Below are 14559 nucleotides of genomic sequence, written 5' to 3'. Positions count from 1 at the left end.
CTGTCTTTTTATAAATTAAAATGAAGACTCAAGCTGCATGCATTTCAAGCATATTTAATGAACCATTTAAGGAAAACTGACATGATGATAATTCATAACATTATGGCAGTTGGGAATTCTCCCTCATTTGATTGACCAAAACCTATGTTTAGGAAGGCAGTCCCAAGTTCAGAAACAAAGTATCCAATTAATAAACACTGAATGGCAAGGAGTTACAGAGTACTCATAGATCTTTCTCAATTCATTTTTAAGCCATGTGTCTAGTATTGCATATATGTCCCTATATTGCATAAAAAGATAGAGGTAATATGTGTTTGTGGGTGTATGTATGCAAATGTGTGTGTTTTTAAGAAGACTGTTCAGTGGCAGTTAAGTGTTGATTTCTACCTGGAGTCATTCATCAATGCCAATATATGTGTACCTCTCATTAATCTGTGTGCAAATACTGTAAACCACAGAAACATCTAAAATAGCCCAGTCCTGTAATACTATCTAAAATAGCCCAGTCCATGTATTTAAAGTAAACATGCAATCTTCAGGCAGTTCTGAGTTCACGGCTACTTGTGAGCTGAGTGGAAATTTTCTTCTTCACTGTGGCAGGTCTCCCTTCACTGCTGCATCCGTCGGATCACACGGGTCTTGTGTGAGACCTCGCTGGTCTGTCTCATGGCTGTGGAAGAGAAGAGAGACAGTGTGTGACAGTAGGTGGAAGGAAACACTCAGCAAAGGGCGGCACCCTAGCCTCAGGCCTCACTCTCATTGGACACAGGGGGTGGGTGGAGTCAAGTATGTCATCTCTGAGCCACTTAAAATGGTGGTTTGCCTTTTCGTTGAGTTTCTGCTGGTACAACATATGCGCCAGGGTGTAGCTTAATGTACTGGAAATGTGACAGAACATGCCCAGGCTGAATCTGGGCTAGATGAGTTGTTATTGTAGTCCATTTGAAACAAAAAAGGAAATTATTTAGAAAATACAAGTTGGAGAGCTCAGATAGTAATAAGATTGAATACAGTAATATGCGAGCTCAAGTTAAGAAAAAAATAAGGGAAGCCAAAAGGTGTTATGAAAGACAAATTGCACTAGATGCAAAGAGCAACTCTAAACATTTTTTTCAATATTATGGTCAAAAAAAAGGATAGTTAAGGATGAAATAAGAGGTATAAAAAATAAGGATGGGGTTATGGTTTACGATAACAAAGCTATTGCTGATACACTAAACAGTTACTTTGTGGAGAGTTTCACTAGTGAAGTGTTTTTGCATATGCCTTTAGGTGCAGTCAGTTCTCAGAGACTTATAGAGGAGATTGATTTAAATGATGCAGAAGTACTAGATAAACTTCAAAAACTTAAAACAAATAAGGCAGCAGGCCCTGATGGAATATATCCAAGAGTTCTCAGAGAACTAGCAGAGGTGGTTTACAAGCCTCTGACAGTTATTTTTAAGCAATCCCTTAAAACTGGAGAAATACCAGATGACTGGAAACATGGCAGTGTAGTACCTATCTACAAGAAAGGAGACCGGACTGAACCAGGAAATTATAGGCCTGTCAGCTTAACTTGTATCGCATGCAAAATACTGGAATCCATCATTAGGGATAATTTGGAATTATTCCTGGAACGAAATGGTGTTCTAAATGATAGCCAACACGGTTTTCGCAGAGGGAGGTCGTGCTTAACAAACCTCCTGGACTTCTTTGAGGAAGCTACAGCATGTCTGGGCTCAAACCAAGCTTATGATATTATCTATTTGGACTTTCAAAAGGCATTTGACAAAGTTCCGCACGAGAGACTCATATTGAAAATGACATCTGAGGGAATTACAGTAGCTATCACCGAGTGGGTTCGAATTTGGTTGTCTAATAGAAAGCAGACTGTAACTGTGGGAGGAATTGTATCAGAGCAGGGTCCTGTACGAAGTGGAGTCCCGCAGGGATCAGTGTTGGGGCCTTTGCTATTTCTTATATACATAAATGATCTTGATGCAGAGGTTAGTAGTAAAATAGTAAAATTTGCAGATGACACAAAACTAGGGGGTCTAGCCAACAGTATAGAATCAACTAAAGTAATACAGGAAGACCTAAACAGCATCTAAAAGTGGGCAGATACCTGGCAGATGACATTCAATTTAGATAAATGTTAAGTCTTGCATGTGGGAAATAAGAACCTTAGACAAGACTACTTCATGGGTGGAAAAAAACTAGAATGTGCTCAATTTGAAAAGGACTTGGGAGTAATGGTTGACCCAAGCTTAACAGAATCTAGGCAGTGTGCTGTAGCAGTAAAAAAGGCCAACAGGATGCTAAGATATATAGCCAAAAGTATTGAGTATAAATCTAAAGAGGTTATATTGAAATTTTACAATGCCTTAGTCAGACCGCACCTGGAATACTGTGTGCAGTTCTGGGCACCGCACTATATAAAAAGATACCGAAGCTCTAGAAAAGGTTCAAAGAAGAGAAACTAAATTAGTTCCTGGTATGAAATACAAAAGCTACGAGGAAAGACTCAAGTTACTTAACCTATTTAGACTAAGCGAGAGGAGGCTTAGGGGTGATTTAATTGAGGTATTTAAATTTATAAAAGGAATCAATAAGGTTAACTATAATAGATTCTTAAGGGTGAGTTCAGTCTGTAAAACAAGAAGACATAAATGGAAACTAGTTAAGAGTAAGTTCCGCACTGATATAAGGAAATATTATTTTACACAAAGAGTTATCAATACATGGAATAGGTTGCCAGGTCATGTAATTGAGGCAGAGACCCTTGCTGTGTTCAAGTCCAGACCTGACGCAGTTTTGGATACTCTTTAAGAAATGGCGAGCTTAGTTGGGCCGAATGGCCTGTTCTCGTCATCATATGTTCTTATTTGTTCTGGTTCTGACTCTGACTGGTTGTGTGTAGCAGTGGTGTCTGGTTCTTGTGTTGGGTGCGGTGGTGTTGTCCAGCTCTTGTGTTGTGTGTAGCAGTAACAGGTCTTGGTCTGTACCTCTGAAGTCCAGGGTGTAGCGCTTTTTGCCCACAGAGAAGCGCATGGAGCCCTGTGGATTGCGCTGGTACTCAGCCTCTATATCAGCGCTGGAGACAGAGCACTCTGTGTCCCTCCCTCTCTGCGGAGACACACAGGAGTGTGACAGGATTCAGGCCTGCGGAACCGCCCCTATCTCTGCCCACACCTGGCCCAGCCTCACCTGACTCACAGACAGATTAAAGCACAGGCCGCAGGTGTGGGATCTCTCGTCAGCATTGAGGGTCAAAATTAAGACAGCCCGCTGCCCTGATGAAGTGCATGGAATCATTCCTGTAGCCTAGACACAGAATCCCCCCAGTGCTTGGAGGTCGCCTCTCACCCCTTGCTTGAAGTCGTGCCACTTCCCTTGGTCTCCCTTGAACTGCCAGGTGGGGCCCCCGCCCGATGAAGACACGCCCAGCTTCTTCATGGGGGACACCACAGATCCAGGTGAATGACCTCTGCTCAGCACAGACAGACAGCACACAAACAGAGGACAGGAAAGCTGTTGTTGGACATTAAAGGACACACAGAGGGAATCAATCATTTCCTGAGTGAAAGAAAGGGAAGTTTTTATTTAGTGCATTGTGGATTAAATGGCTGATGGGATGTCTTTTGCAGCTTTATAATTAAGTAATAGGAGACTGCTTTTTACCAATCTACTTAGTTGATAAGATCAAATTTGCTCATTTTTTTTAAATCTCAAATACTGTATTTTTTTCTGTTGCAAATAGCTATTCAGCTGGTTAGCCAGTTAGCTAACAAGATAAATGAACAGAGAGTTTTCTCACACTTATTCTGCCCTGTATTTCTGCAGTCTGCACATTAGACTTGCTAGTTTCTCTGTCTGAGCAATGTCAAACACAGCTTCAGGGTAAGATATTTACTTAACAAAGGGTACAATGTATGTGACCAGTTCAGTGTGTGAGTTGCAGAACAGCATTTCTTGCTGGAGACATCCTGGATGAATTTGTTGGATGAAGACCGCTGCTGGATTCTTGAAAGATTGTGGATCTCAAGGTCCAACTAGCTGGCTATACAACTGAACTGATAAGAGTTCCAGAAACTGATGAGCGCACCTTTCAGGGAGTCTGGGTACACCTGTTAGGGTTGGAGTGGGCAGTCTTTGGAGGTATCAAAGAGACAGGTGAATGGGAATGGGGGTGCACATGAAATAGGGACAGTCCAAAAATTACAGCTATTTTAATTACATTATATTTGCTTAGCAAATGCTGTTACCCAAGAAAATTCACATCGCTTACAATTTTAAATTTATACACATGGTTAATGATGGGATTTGGGTTAAATGCTAAGGTTTTAAGATTGTTTAAGATTGTTTTGGAGATTATTCTTATCTCATCTACTGGACTTATTCGGGGAAAATACTGAATTTTTTCACAGCGGATTCAAAATGGAGAGCACAGAACAGCATTGTGGGAAATAAAGTGGCGGGAATCCCCTGGGGATCTTAGCCAGAACCTCTACTCGTCCTTATTTACAAAAATAACCTTGTTAAGGATATCAGTGGCGGAACTGTCGTGTGAGATGTGGCCGCCGCTCACCTGCCTCCGTCCTGGGGTCCCCGATATCGAGGGCGTCTCGCCACCCTCCTCCTCTGTCCGCTGGACAAGTTCTGCTGACGCATGTCTAACATAAAACAAACATTCAGATAGACCAGTCATGCAAGAACACACCTGCTTCGGACTGAGGGAAGCCACGACGCCAGTCGCAGCCACTTCCTGAAGCTCTCTCACTTTCAGCTGGAGCCAGCATTACGTCTAGAAATAGAGGCATCCCAGCAGCCTCCTGTGCGTACCCCTGAAGTTGATCTGGTAGTCGGTCTTGTCCACGGTGAACCTGAGGGTGCTCTTCCTCCTGCTCTGGAACTCCCTCTCGATTTGGGAGTTGGTCACCGAGGCGGCGTTGCCCTTGGAGTCCTGAGACAGACATTGTCACTCTCACTCCATCACTGCCATACAAATGCAGGGTCATTTACTATTGGTTATTGTAATGGCCACTTTCTATTGGTCCAAGATAAACCACAGAAAGAGGGGAGAACATTCGATCTAATGGTTAGCCAATATTTCAGCTTGGCTGGTTCTGTGTTCCAAAGAGGAAAAACACTTTATAATTTTAATTCTGGGTAATGCAGGGCTCTCTTATGGAACATTTGTTGATTTTCTCTTTCCATCAGTATCAGCATAAAAGTCATAGTTTACATTCTGAAGTACATGCTTTCTGTGTTTATTTCCAGTTCCAGGTGCAACAACTTGAAATAATTACATTTCTGAAAGAAACATTTTATAACCAGTTGCCATGTAATTCATAAATGTTTTGTGTGTTTATCTCCATACTACATCCTGATCAGTTTAACTTCCTCCCACACTGCATCCATGTTAGTCTACCTTCTCCCCATACTGCACCCAGATCAATCTTCTATCCATGTTGCACTCAAGATCATTTTATATTCTGCCCATACTGCACTCAGATCAGCCAACCTTCTATTCTTACAGTACTCAGACCAGTTTACCTTCTGACCATACGGTATCCAGTCATGGTTCCCTTTGTAGTACCAGACCCACTCCGTCTCCAGTCCACTGTGCTTGGAGCTGCAGCGTCTGATTCTCAGCTGGTTTTTTTTACGGACCTTCATTCTGCTGAAATCGATGGAGATCTTCCTGCAGAGAGAGCAGCTGCCGCATCACGTGATATGCACTGCAATGGCAACCTCAGCTGTTTCATGCCCACACAGTCCAACAATCAACCAACCGATCGATCGACCATTCAACCGACCAATGAGAGAGAGAACCAACCCGAAGCGGGTGTTGTACAGGTTGATTCCTTTGACGCTGGGTCGCGAGTACTGCGCCTCGATGATGTGGTCGTTAGCGATGTCCTTCCAGCCGTTTCCGCTGTCTAACTGCCAAGTGTAGGGCCTGCTGTCTCTGGCCTCACGCTCTGGGAGAGGGGTACAGGGGTGTGAGGTACAGGAGAGAGGGGTACAGGGGTGTGAGGTACAGGAGAGAGGGGTACAGGGGTGTGAGGTACAGGAGAGAGGGGCACAGGGGTGTGAGGTACAGGAGAGAGGGGTACAGGGGTGTGAGGTACAGGAGAGAGGGGTACAGGGGTGTGAGGTACAGGAGAGAGGGGTACAGGGGTGTGAGGTACAGGAGAGAGGGGTACAGGGGTGTAAGGTACAGGAGAGAGGGGTACAGGGGTGTGAGGTACAGGAGAGAGGGGTACAGGGGTGTGAGGTACAGGAGAGAGGGGCACAGGGGTGTAAGGTACAGGAGAGAGGGGTACAGGGGTGTGAGGTACAGGAGAGAGGGGTACAGGCGTGTGAGGTACAGGAGAGTACAGTTGACTGAGTTAGCAATCCGCTTTATGTATTTGTGTTAAAAACCCTTCCCCAGGTGCCATACCTCTGGATGAAGAGCTGTTCCTCCTCCTCCTCCGCCCCTCACCCCGGCTTTCATCCGAGGAGGACTCAGACTTGGAGTTGCTGATATGCCTCAGTTTACAGGTGCTGCCGTAGCGACACTCTCCCTGCATGAAGTACTTGCAGACATGCAGGTCCCTGCACTTCCTCCCGTACTTGCAGTGGCCCTGGTTATAGTACTGGCACACCTGCACATGGGACACAGACACGAGCAACAATCACGCTGAAGTCATCTGAGGAGACCGGAAAGGGGAGACGGACAAGCCCAAACAGCCTGCCTGAGGCATCTGTCACCAGGGGCCAGCTTGAAAGGGTTATGGCAGAGATTCATCTGGCTGAGAGCCCCAGAACCTTCCGGAAGTGAGGGTAACGGGCATCCAGTGAGGCCCACCTGTCGCCGTGCCCTGCGCGGCTGAGAGGCCCCGCACTGCAGCTCCGAGTCACTCCCCGAGGAGGAGTCTGTGTCACTGGAGTCCCCGTCGCTGTCATCCTCCTCCGAGCCGCTGTACTCCTCCTGACGGTGACGGTGGCTCCTGAAAGCTGGGTCGTCTGGTTGGTCATCTGGGGAAAGGTCTGGGAGTCACATGGGGGAGGCAACTGCGGACAAATCTTGATCATGCAGAGACCTCTCTGACTGCCAGTTTTCTTAACTGACTCTTTCTTTTTGTCTGGCTGCCTGCCTGAGTCTCTCTGCCTCTGTCTGCCTCTGTCTGCCTGCCCGCCCGCCCGCCTGGGTCGGTCTTGACTCGGTCTCTCTGTCTGTCTGCCTGGGTCAATCTGACTCTGGTGTGTACCTTTCTATTTGTCTGATATTGCAAACTGAATTTAAAGTCACAGTGCTTTTTTGGCGCCGGGGTACCACAGCAGGGAACAACAGCAAAATACAAACATGCTGAAGGAAAACAGATTGTTCATCAGTAATGGTACGATAACAGAAAATAATCACAGGTGATCGCTTTAACCTTGTTCATGGTATGAAGTGTAAAGGGATATTCCCCAGTCTGCCAATTACATTTTTGGTTACTATTACAGTTAATTGTGATTTTCCACTTTATTTCTGTCCCAAGGTCTACATGATCATTTTGCATTTTATTGATAATTTGTTTCATTATTAGTACAGTAATAATGATGGTTGCCTGGTTAACAAATGTCATAACCAGTCCTTCGAGATATTTTTCTCTCAGAGTAAGAGGAATTTTGATCAGATACGCCCTCCTGAACATGATTGGCATGTTTATATAACCTAGACTAATGTTATTTATAGCATGCAGAGGTTTTCTGCAGGATTCCTATCCTATTTTATGTGACTCTCTTCATTTCTTCTTTTTTCCTCTGTCTGTCCTTCTTTTCCAGCACATCGTCTTGTCTGTCTTTACATTTTCTGTCTCACCCTACCCCATCACTCTCATATTGTCTTTCCACTTTTCTGTAATTGGAAATTCGTAATTTCCCGTGGTCCTGCTTGTTTGGAAGACCACTACCAGAGCAGATTTTGCGGTTTGCAGTTGTATTGCAACTTCGGTGTAAGAGTAATATTACACTCAAACAAAGTGAAACCAATCAACTCTTCATAAACACACATACTTAAAAGTGTTATATTATTAAAAGTGAATATCAATCACTTTTCACAACGTCGAAACTAACATTGTAGCAACACTCGAACTTAAATATTAATATAAGTATCTCATCAGTGTCAAAGGGGTGTCATTGGCCGAACGAGCGACGACGTAAAAATAAACATGATGAAAGAACGCTTGCAAGCAAACAAAAGAAAACCACCGACCACAAGCGTAGCACCCTAGATTACTCAACTATATAGTAAATATATACAGAATATGTATAATACTTACTGCTTTCGGTGACATAATTCGAAGCCATGGGTTAGTCAGGTTTCTTTCGAGCAGATTCGCTTGTGCACTTTCGATTTCGTTTCCTCTCAGACGGAATTCTTTCTGTAAGCTACACGCCCAGTAGGATATATTGCGGTCAAATAACATTCTTAATGTTGCAAAAAGTATGTATGTAAGGGACGAGAGGAAGAGAGCGAGAGAAGTATAGGGGAAGAACAGGGAAGAACAGAATGGACGAATTCCTTCTCTCGGCAGATTTTGGACAGATTTTAAATATGATGGTGGATTTCCTCTTCCAACAGGCAGATGGATGTTTCTTTCAGTATGGTGTCTTTTATGATCAAAACCAAACTTTCTATTTTCACTTCAGGAACTATCTCCCCTGCCCTGTTAGCTTGTGTTTGTCTGCATGTTCTCTGTCGACTGGCTGAATAGACTGACTGAGCAGTGGGTTTAACAACTAGCACAGCTCGCTCCAGTCTTGAAGGCTGTGAGTTCAACTCCAAGAAAAGCAACGTGCTGCTCACCAGGTTGTGCAGTGTGATCACTGAATGCAGGCTTGCAACCTTCAGGGTTTGAGCGTTTCTTGACTGTACCTGTTATCTTCTGAATTGTTGTGAGGTAGGCAAGAATTAATCACCATCAACACCGTGATCAAAGATCACTTACTTATAGTCAGGAAGTTCTGAGCTTTATCCTGAGACCAGATGAAACACTCTTCTTTTGTCTTGGTTGTGGTAGCACTTGAAGTTTTTGCCATTCCTTGCATGTATTCGTTTGTCATTTCAGTTGTAATTTTAATGTTTTTACTCCTTATAATACACACTGAGTGTTATCTAATTTGTCAATAATACTTTATTTTGAATGAATACAGCTTTTGGCTGTAGTCCAGCAACTCCTGGATTCTGCTTGTGATTGGTGGAGGCTTTGATACAGGAGGCAGAGGGCAGTAAGTGAGAGTGTAGCAATAAAAGATGATGATAAGGTAGAAGGAGGTAAATGGACAGACAGACAGATAAAGGTGGAGGTAGGGAAGGGTCTGGCCTGGTGAACTGAGGTGATAAGTAAAAAGGAGACATTCAGGAATTCAGGAGGGGAAACAAGGTCAGATGGGCATGACACACAAGTGAAAGAGACATTTGTGTGCCTTAAAAATGTTCCTCAGAACAGGAAAGTATATGAGAATGTACAGCAAAAGACCACCTTTTCATACTTCTCAGTTGCATAACCATCTACATTTATCTTCAAGAACTGATGGTGCAGTACCACAACTTTACTTTTTTATTCTGTTTTAGAATATAAGTGCTTACATTTTCAACTGTATTGAATGAATATATTATGTTATCTATATTATATGTATATATGATATACTCTATATTAGAATAAATGATGTGCTAATTTATGTGTTAAGAATGTTTCTGCTGGTGTTGCACAGCTGTTCAGCACTCTTCTCAACAGGCAAGTACAAGATACTGCAATCAGCAGTTCCCTGTAGATGGAGAAACTGAAGTTGACAGTAGTTTCAAACAGCTTTCTTCATCTTCATCAGCTTTTTTCATGAGTTTTCCTTAAAAGATTCCACATTTCAGTAAATATCTGTAAGCTAATTATGAAAAAAAAAACATTGTGTGCAGACTTTTTAAAGCATTCATTGCCATTCACAGTCCGTCACAGTTATCCAGGAGACCAGATTCAGAGTGAATGTTCTTTTTGTCACTGTTTATTGTGGGACTTTATTATTGTTTTTTTCTGAATGCAATTGTTTTTTTCTGAAGATCCTGGGAGAAAACAATTGAGCTGGCTGTCCGTAATTGAAGGGGAATTCCTTTCTTGAAAAATGGGAAGCTTTTAAATTTATTTACTTCTGTTTCCATGGTCAGGTGCACAGGTGATTAGCCCTTGGAATGGTAATTGTTGTAAGCTGGTTACATGAAAAATCTGCTCTTCAAACTGTGGACTATTCATTGTAGTCTCAGCTCTCAGCATTTTTATCACAGTAGCAACTGTATTGTATTCGATTCCTGGTACATTGCTCAACGTTACATAGACATGTGACAGTGAACACAGTTCTTGTGTGGCTGGCTAATGGATGTACCTCTTCCCCTTTGGCCCTAAGAGGCACAGCCTGGTCTCTGAAAGGCGGAAAGGCGGAGTCATAGTGTGACTTGGGCAGCTCCATTGTCTAAAAGACCCGGCCAACCAAACCCAGCAAAGTGCTTCCTTTTTGTCAGAAGTGAAGATCTTCATATTATGGATGGATGGGAGTCCAAGTGACCTTCTGAGAGCTCAGAGCTAACCTGTGGCCGTTTCACTCTGGGGATCAAACGTTCAAGCCTTCCCCAGAGCAGAGCCTAATTTCATCTTTATTCTGTTAGTGTGCCCTGGCAAGATAACTACAATAGAGAAGCATTCAAAGCCAGCTCTAATGTCTCTCAGAGGGAAAATGTTCGTGTTACGCTCCAAAAAGACATGGGCATTGCACACTTGTGTTTTGCAAGTGGTTTTTCAGATTGTAGAATTAAATATGATGGATGAGATGCTAAAGGGAGAGCTTTGGAGTGGCTGACAGGTTAAATGCTGCTGTCCAGCAGCTTGTGTTCCATCTCTGCCCCTGATATATGTGTGGTCTTTGTCTGTTTGATCCACTTGTTGCATCTTTCATCTTTCACAAAAGGATTTTGCAAATTATATTGGAGATTGTAGCCTTATCTGTAATGGGCTGTAATGGGTGAATTGTTGGAACTGGGGCTCTGGAGTACTTCACAGGGTTAATACTAATATTACACCCCCCCCCCCCCCCCCCAGATTTTGGCCTCAGTTCCCACACATGCTGTAATCTCTCTGTATGTTCCCAATGCACATTCACAGGGTATGGTGGTGAGGAAGCTGGACTATGTTATGTTGGAAAGGAGGGTGTATCTGTCAACATGTGAGTGGGGTAGAAGGGGGGAACTTTTTGTCAACAACAGTAGGAAGGAGGGGTCTTGCAGCAACCCCCCACATATTTCTGTTGCTTTCTCACTTCTACTTAGCCGCTACTCAGGCTACAATCTCAAAAGCCAACTAACTAAAATACGCAAATATATATGGACACATATATGCCCTCTGGTGGCTGTTGACTGGTATTGCACTGCCGAAAAAGAATGAAAAAGATTGCTTTTTGACAAATACTGCCCTCTTGTGGTGACACTTTGGAATTGAATTTCTGTTTAAATTGTGCAAATGTATATTACCCTATATTGTCCTTGGTCATATGGTAAGTAAATGACGAATTTTCAAAATACGTTTCAATATTTTTTTACATAAATTAACATCACGTTACGTCCTTAATATTGTTTTAATTGTCGTCTTTTTCTTTACAAAAAAATTAAGTGAACGTCACTGTCCTATAAATACCACCAGATGGCGCTGATGTTCCAGGTAAAGTATTTCACTGCGTAACGCTATATTACCTCAAACAATAACGCGGTCAGGAGACAAACATGCCAAGTTACGGCACAAATCATATATTTTTCATATATCACCACATATATTTTCACAAAACAGTGCAGCCAATCGAAGTATTTACATCAGTAATACACCAATTTACAACAGCAGTTTACCACAATTTTGCCACAATAATAGAGACACTATTCTAGCCCAGTGCTTCCTCTTGTCTTTAAAATATGTATGTATACTCTTTGCCTGATTCACTGGCTTGTTATATGTTTTAAGAAGATATTTTGCAGCTGGCTGTCCTTTTTTCCACATAAATTTTATTGAAATGAATGACTGATGAATACAATACAATCATTAGGTATAATTAAAGAAACAGTCCATAATCACCCCCAACCACCTAGCAATCTGGAGTTGCATTTGTGGCAGTCAAATGACATGTCTAATGTCATCTTTACAATGCCATGCATTAGTAACAATTATGGTATGAAATATAGTATGAACCATAGTTTGTTACGTGGATGACTGGGATAGGAATTCAGAAATGTTTTAGCTGCCTTTATCTCTAAAACGGAAGCTTTTGCTCTGTGGCTCCTGGCAGTGGACAGTTCCATGAGTATAATTCTTTAAATACCAATAGTCATTGTTGTAATGGAAGATGATGTGGTGGAATCCATCTCTGGGCAATCATCTTTTTTGCATCTGTGGTTCCAGCCAACCATATTTTATGCTAAATGCTTAGATGCACGTCAGTCATTATTGAGCAGCAACAACAGATGTTTTAGTAGCGTTGTCTTATTTATTAGTATAGATATTATGCTAGTCACCTTTCCCTGAAACTCAGTCACATGAGGACACTCCCAGAGGACACGGTCCAAATTATTTAGGGCTCCCTCTGAACAGCTCACAGAAGGAAGAGTCACTGTGAGTCACAAGACCCATATGATATGTTTGGGAAGTCAGGTAAGTTCTGTGACAGTTCTTAACTCCCAAGTCTTAAATGAATTAGTTGATGATTTTGGGTCTTTGATGCACCAAAATGGTTTGCATTTCAGCTTTATTGCAGAGTCAGAAAGTGTAAGATCTTTCTCCCACAAATCAGACAAAGATATTTGTTTCTGTGTAGTTTTGTTGTAATTGTTTGTAGATGTCAGATATAATTCCTCTCTGTCAGAATACTAACTAATGTGTATGTTTCTCACTCTGCTCCTCAAGGAACCCCATGGGCATGCATGGCTGCATGAAGTTGTAGGTACTCAAAGAATTGTGAACCGGGCAGATTATAAAGTTGCTGGATTTCCTGGGAACCAAGGACTCCATTTACATTAGATATAGCTATACAATAACTGATTCCTTTGCTCCTTGACCACAGTTGTGATGTAAATGTTTTTTTCTTTACAGTTTATTATGCTATATTGGAGAATTGGAAAGCCATTTTAAATTAACCCAACTGTTGCTCTCAGAATCCACACTTTCATTGATTATGGGACCATGTAATAAAGCACATTTTCTGTAAGTTATGCCTGTAAATAATTCTTAATCACTATTGCATATTTTGTTGCCCAACAAGACGTGTGTGTGGGTTTAACCAGGTCTTCATGAAGTTCAGTTGGAATGCTGAATGGTAAAGCTTAAAATGGGGCTGCAAGACCACTTTAGTTCTCTGTAAAGTTGCATAATTAGTCTGCATCCCCCCCATAGGAGGGAGTGGTACTGTGGAATTTCATTTTGATGACTGAAATTCTAGCACGCAAGGAGGAAGATATGGCTGACCATCTCACTTTTTGGACTTTTAGGAACAGCAAGCTTTGTTGCAGAGAGTGTCAATAGATGGAGATATACACATTATGTTTCCTGACAGGAATTGGTCATGGTAGTTGAACATTAATCATGGCCAAATTAAGAGGGCTGATGTGGACCAATTAAGGCAAAGATGTCATCTGCATCCAATTTTGTGTGATTATGTGTGATGTAGAGTTTTCTCGGATACTTGGTGCAAAGAGTTTGAGAGTGCGGAGAGAAGAAGACTAATCAGACAGCCTTGTCTACAGTGAACAGCACCAGTGGACACAGCTGCATATGGGTTCACATGCATGGTCCCAATCATGTGTATGAATTTGGTTCTAAAACCAACGTGTTCAAGAACAAGTCAAATCCCAGTCAAAATGAAAGATTTTAATTTATTCGTAGGACAGAAATACAGCCATATGTACCTGTAAAATTACACTTTAATTTTGTAGGGTGCAGATGATCTCAGTACACAGAACTCGCATACATGCAAAGTAGCAATAAGTGACTTTTTCAACTCAGTGCAGTGGTGACCATTTGTGATTCACAATTTTCTGCTGTTCCAACCTGTCTTGATTTGATTGGAGCTACTGATTGGAAGGGAACTCAAATCTCCTGTTCCGGGTGCCAATCAGCTTCTGGTTGGAAGGCCTCCAAAACCCTTAGGGTCATGGCAGACCATGAGCTTTAAAAATAATCACAAATTAAGCAAAACCACAAAGAAATGTCCTACTTACAAGGCATAAAGGTGGTTGGGGAAGAACTTGTCTTGGAAAACTTCAGTTTGCACCTTCAGAACTTCAAGCCAATACTGCAAGTCAGTAGTTTGGAGCCTCCCTGGTATTCAGTGTACATTTCAGTCAAGATGGATTTATGTCTACTGGGCAGACAAAGCATTTTATAGCCTTAGCCATATAACCGTCTCTCAGTTCACTCAGGTATTGCCAGTGCAGGGCCTACCTGTTACAGAGGTACACCACATTTTGTCTCTTCAGAGCCAGGATTTATGAACACTCAAACCAGGTGCTATTGGCAATTG

At 42.3% G+C, this 14559-nt stretch overlaps 1 protein-coding gene across 1 annotated transcript; it reads right to left on the bottom strand.

Moving 5' to 3' along the window:
- Positions 1-266: 266 nt before the first annotated feature.
- On the bottom strand, positions 267-8593 carry si:ch211-244b2.4 (uncharacterized protein LOC541512 homolog). Its single transcript, XM_036519704.1, has 10 exons — positions 8298-8593; positions 6839-7008; positions 6431-6635; positions 5822-5966; positions 5539-5686; positions 4825-4945; positions 4571-4655; positions 3349-3469; positions 2988-3108; positions 267-670 (listed from the first exon to the last, which is right to left on the bottom strand). Exons 1-10 carry the CDS (start codon positions 8323-8325, stop codon positions 609-611), a joined length of 1206 nt encoding a protein of 401 aa, XP_036375597.1. The 5' UTR covers positions 8326-8593; the 3' UTR covers positions 267-608.
- Between the last annotated feature and the right edge of the window lie 5966 nt (positions 8594-14559).

Source organism: Megalops cyprinoides, chromosome 25, assembly GCF_013368585.1.
Source record: "Megalops cyprinoides isolate fMegCyp1 chromosome 25, fMegCyp1.pri, whole genome shotgun sequence".
Lineage (NCBI taxonomy): Eukaryota > Metazoa > Chordata > Actinopteri > Elopiformes > Megalopidae > Megalops > Megalops cyprinoides.
Note: the sequence above shows the minus strand (reverse complement) of the source record. Positions and strands in the feature narration are given on the sequence as shown.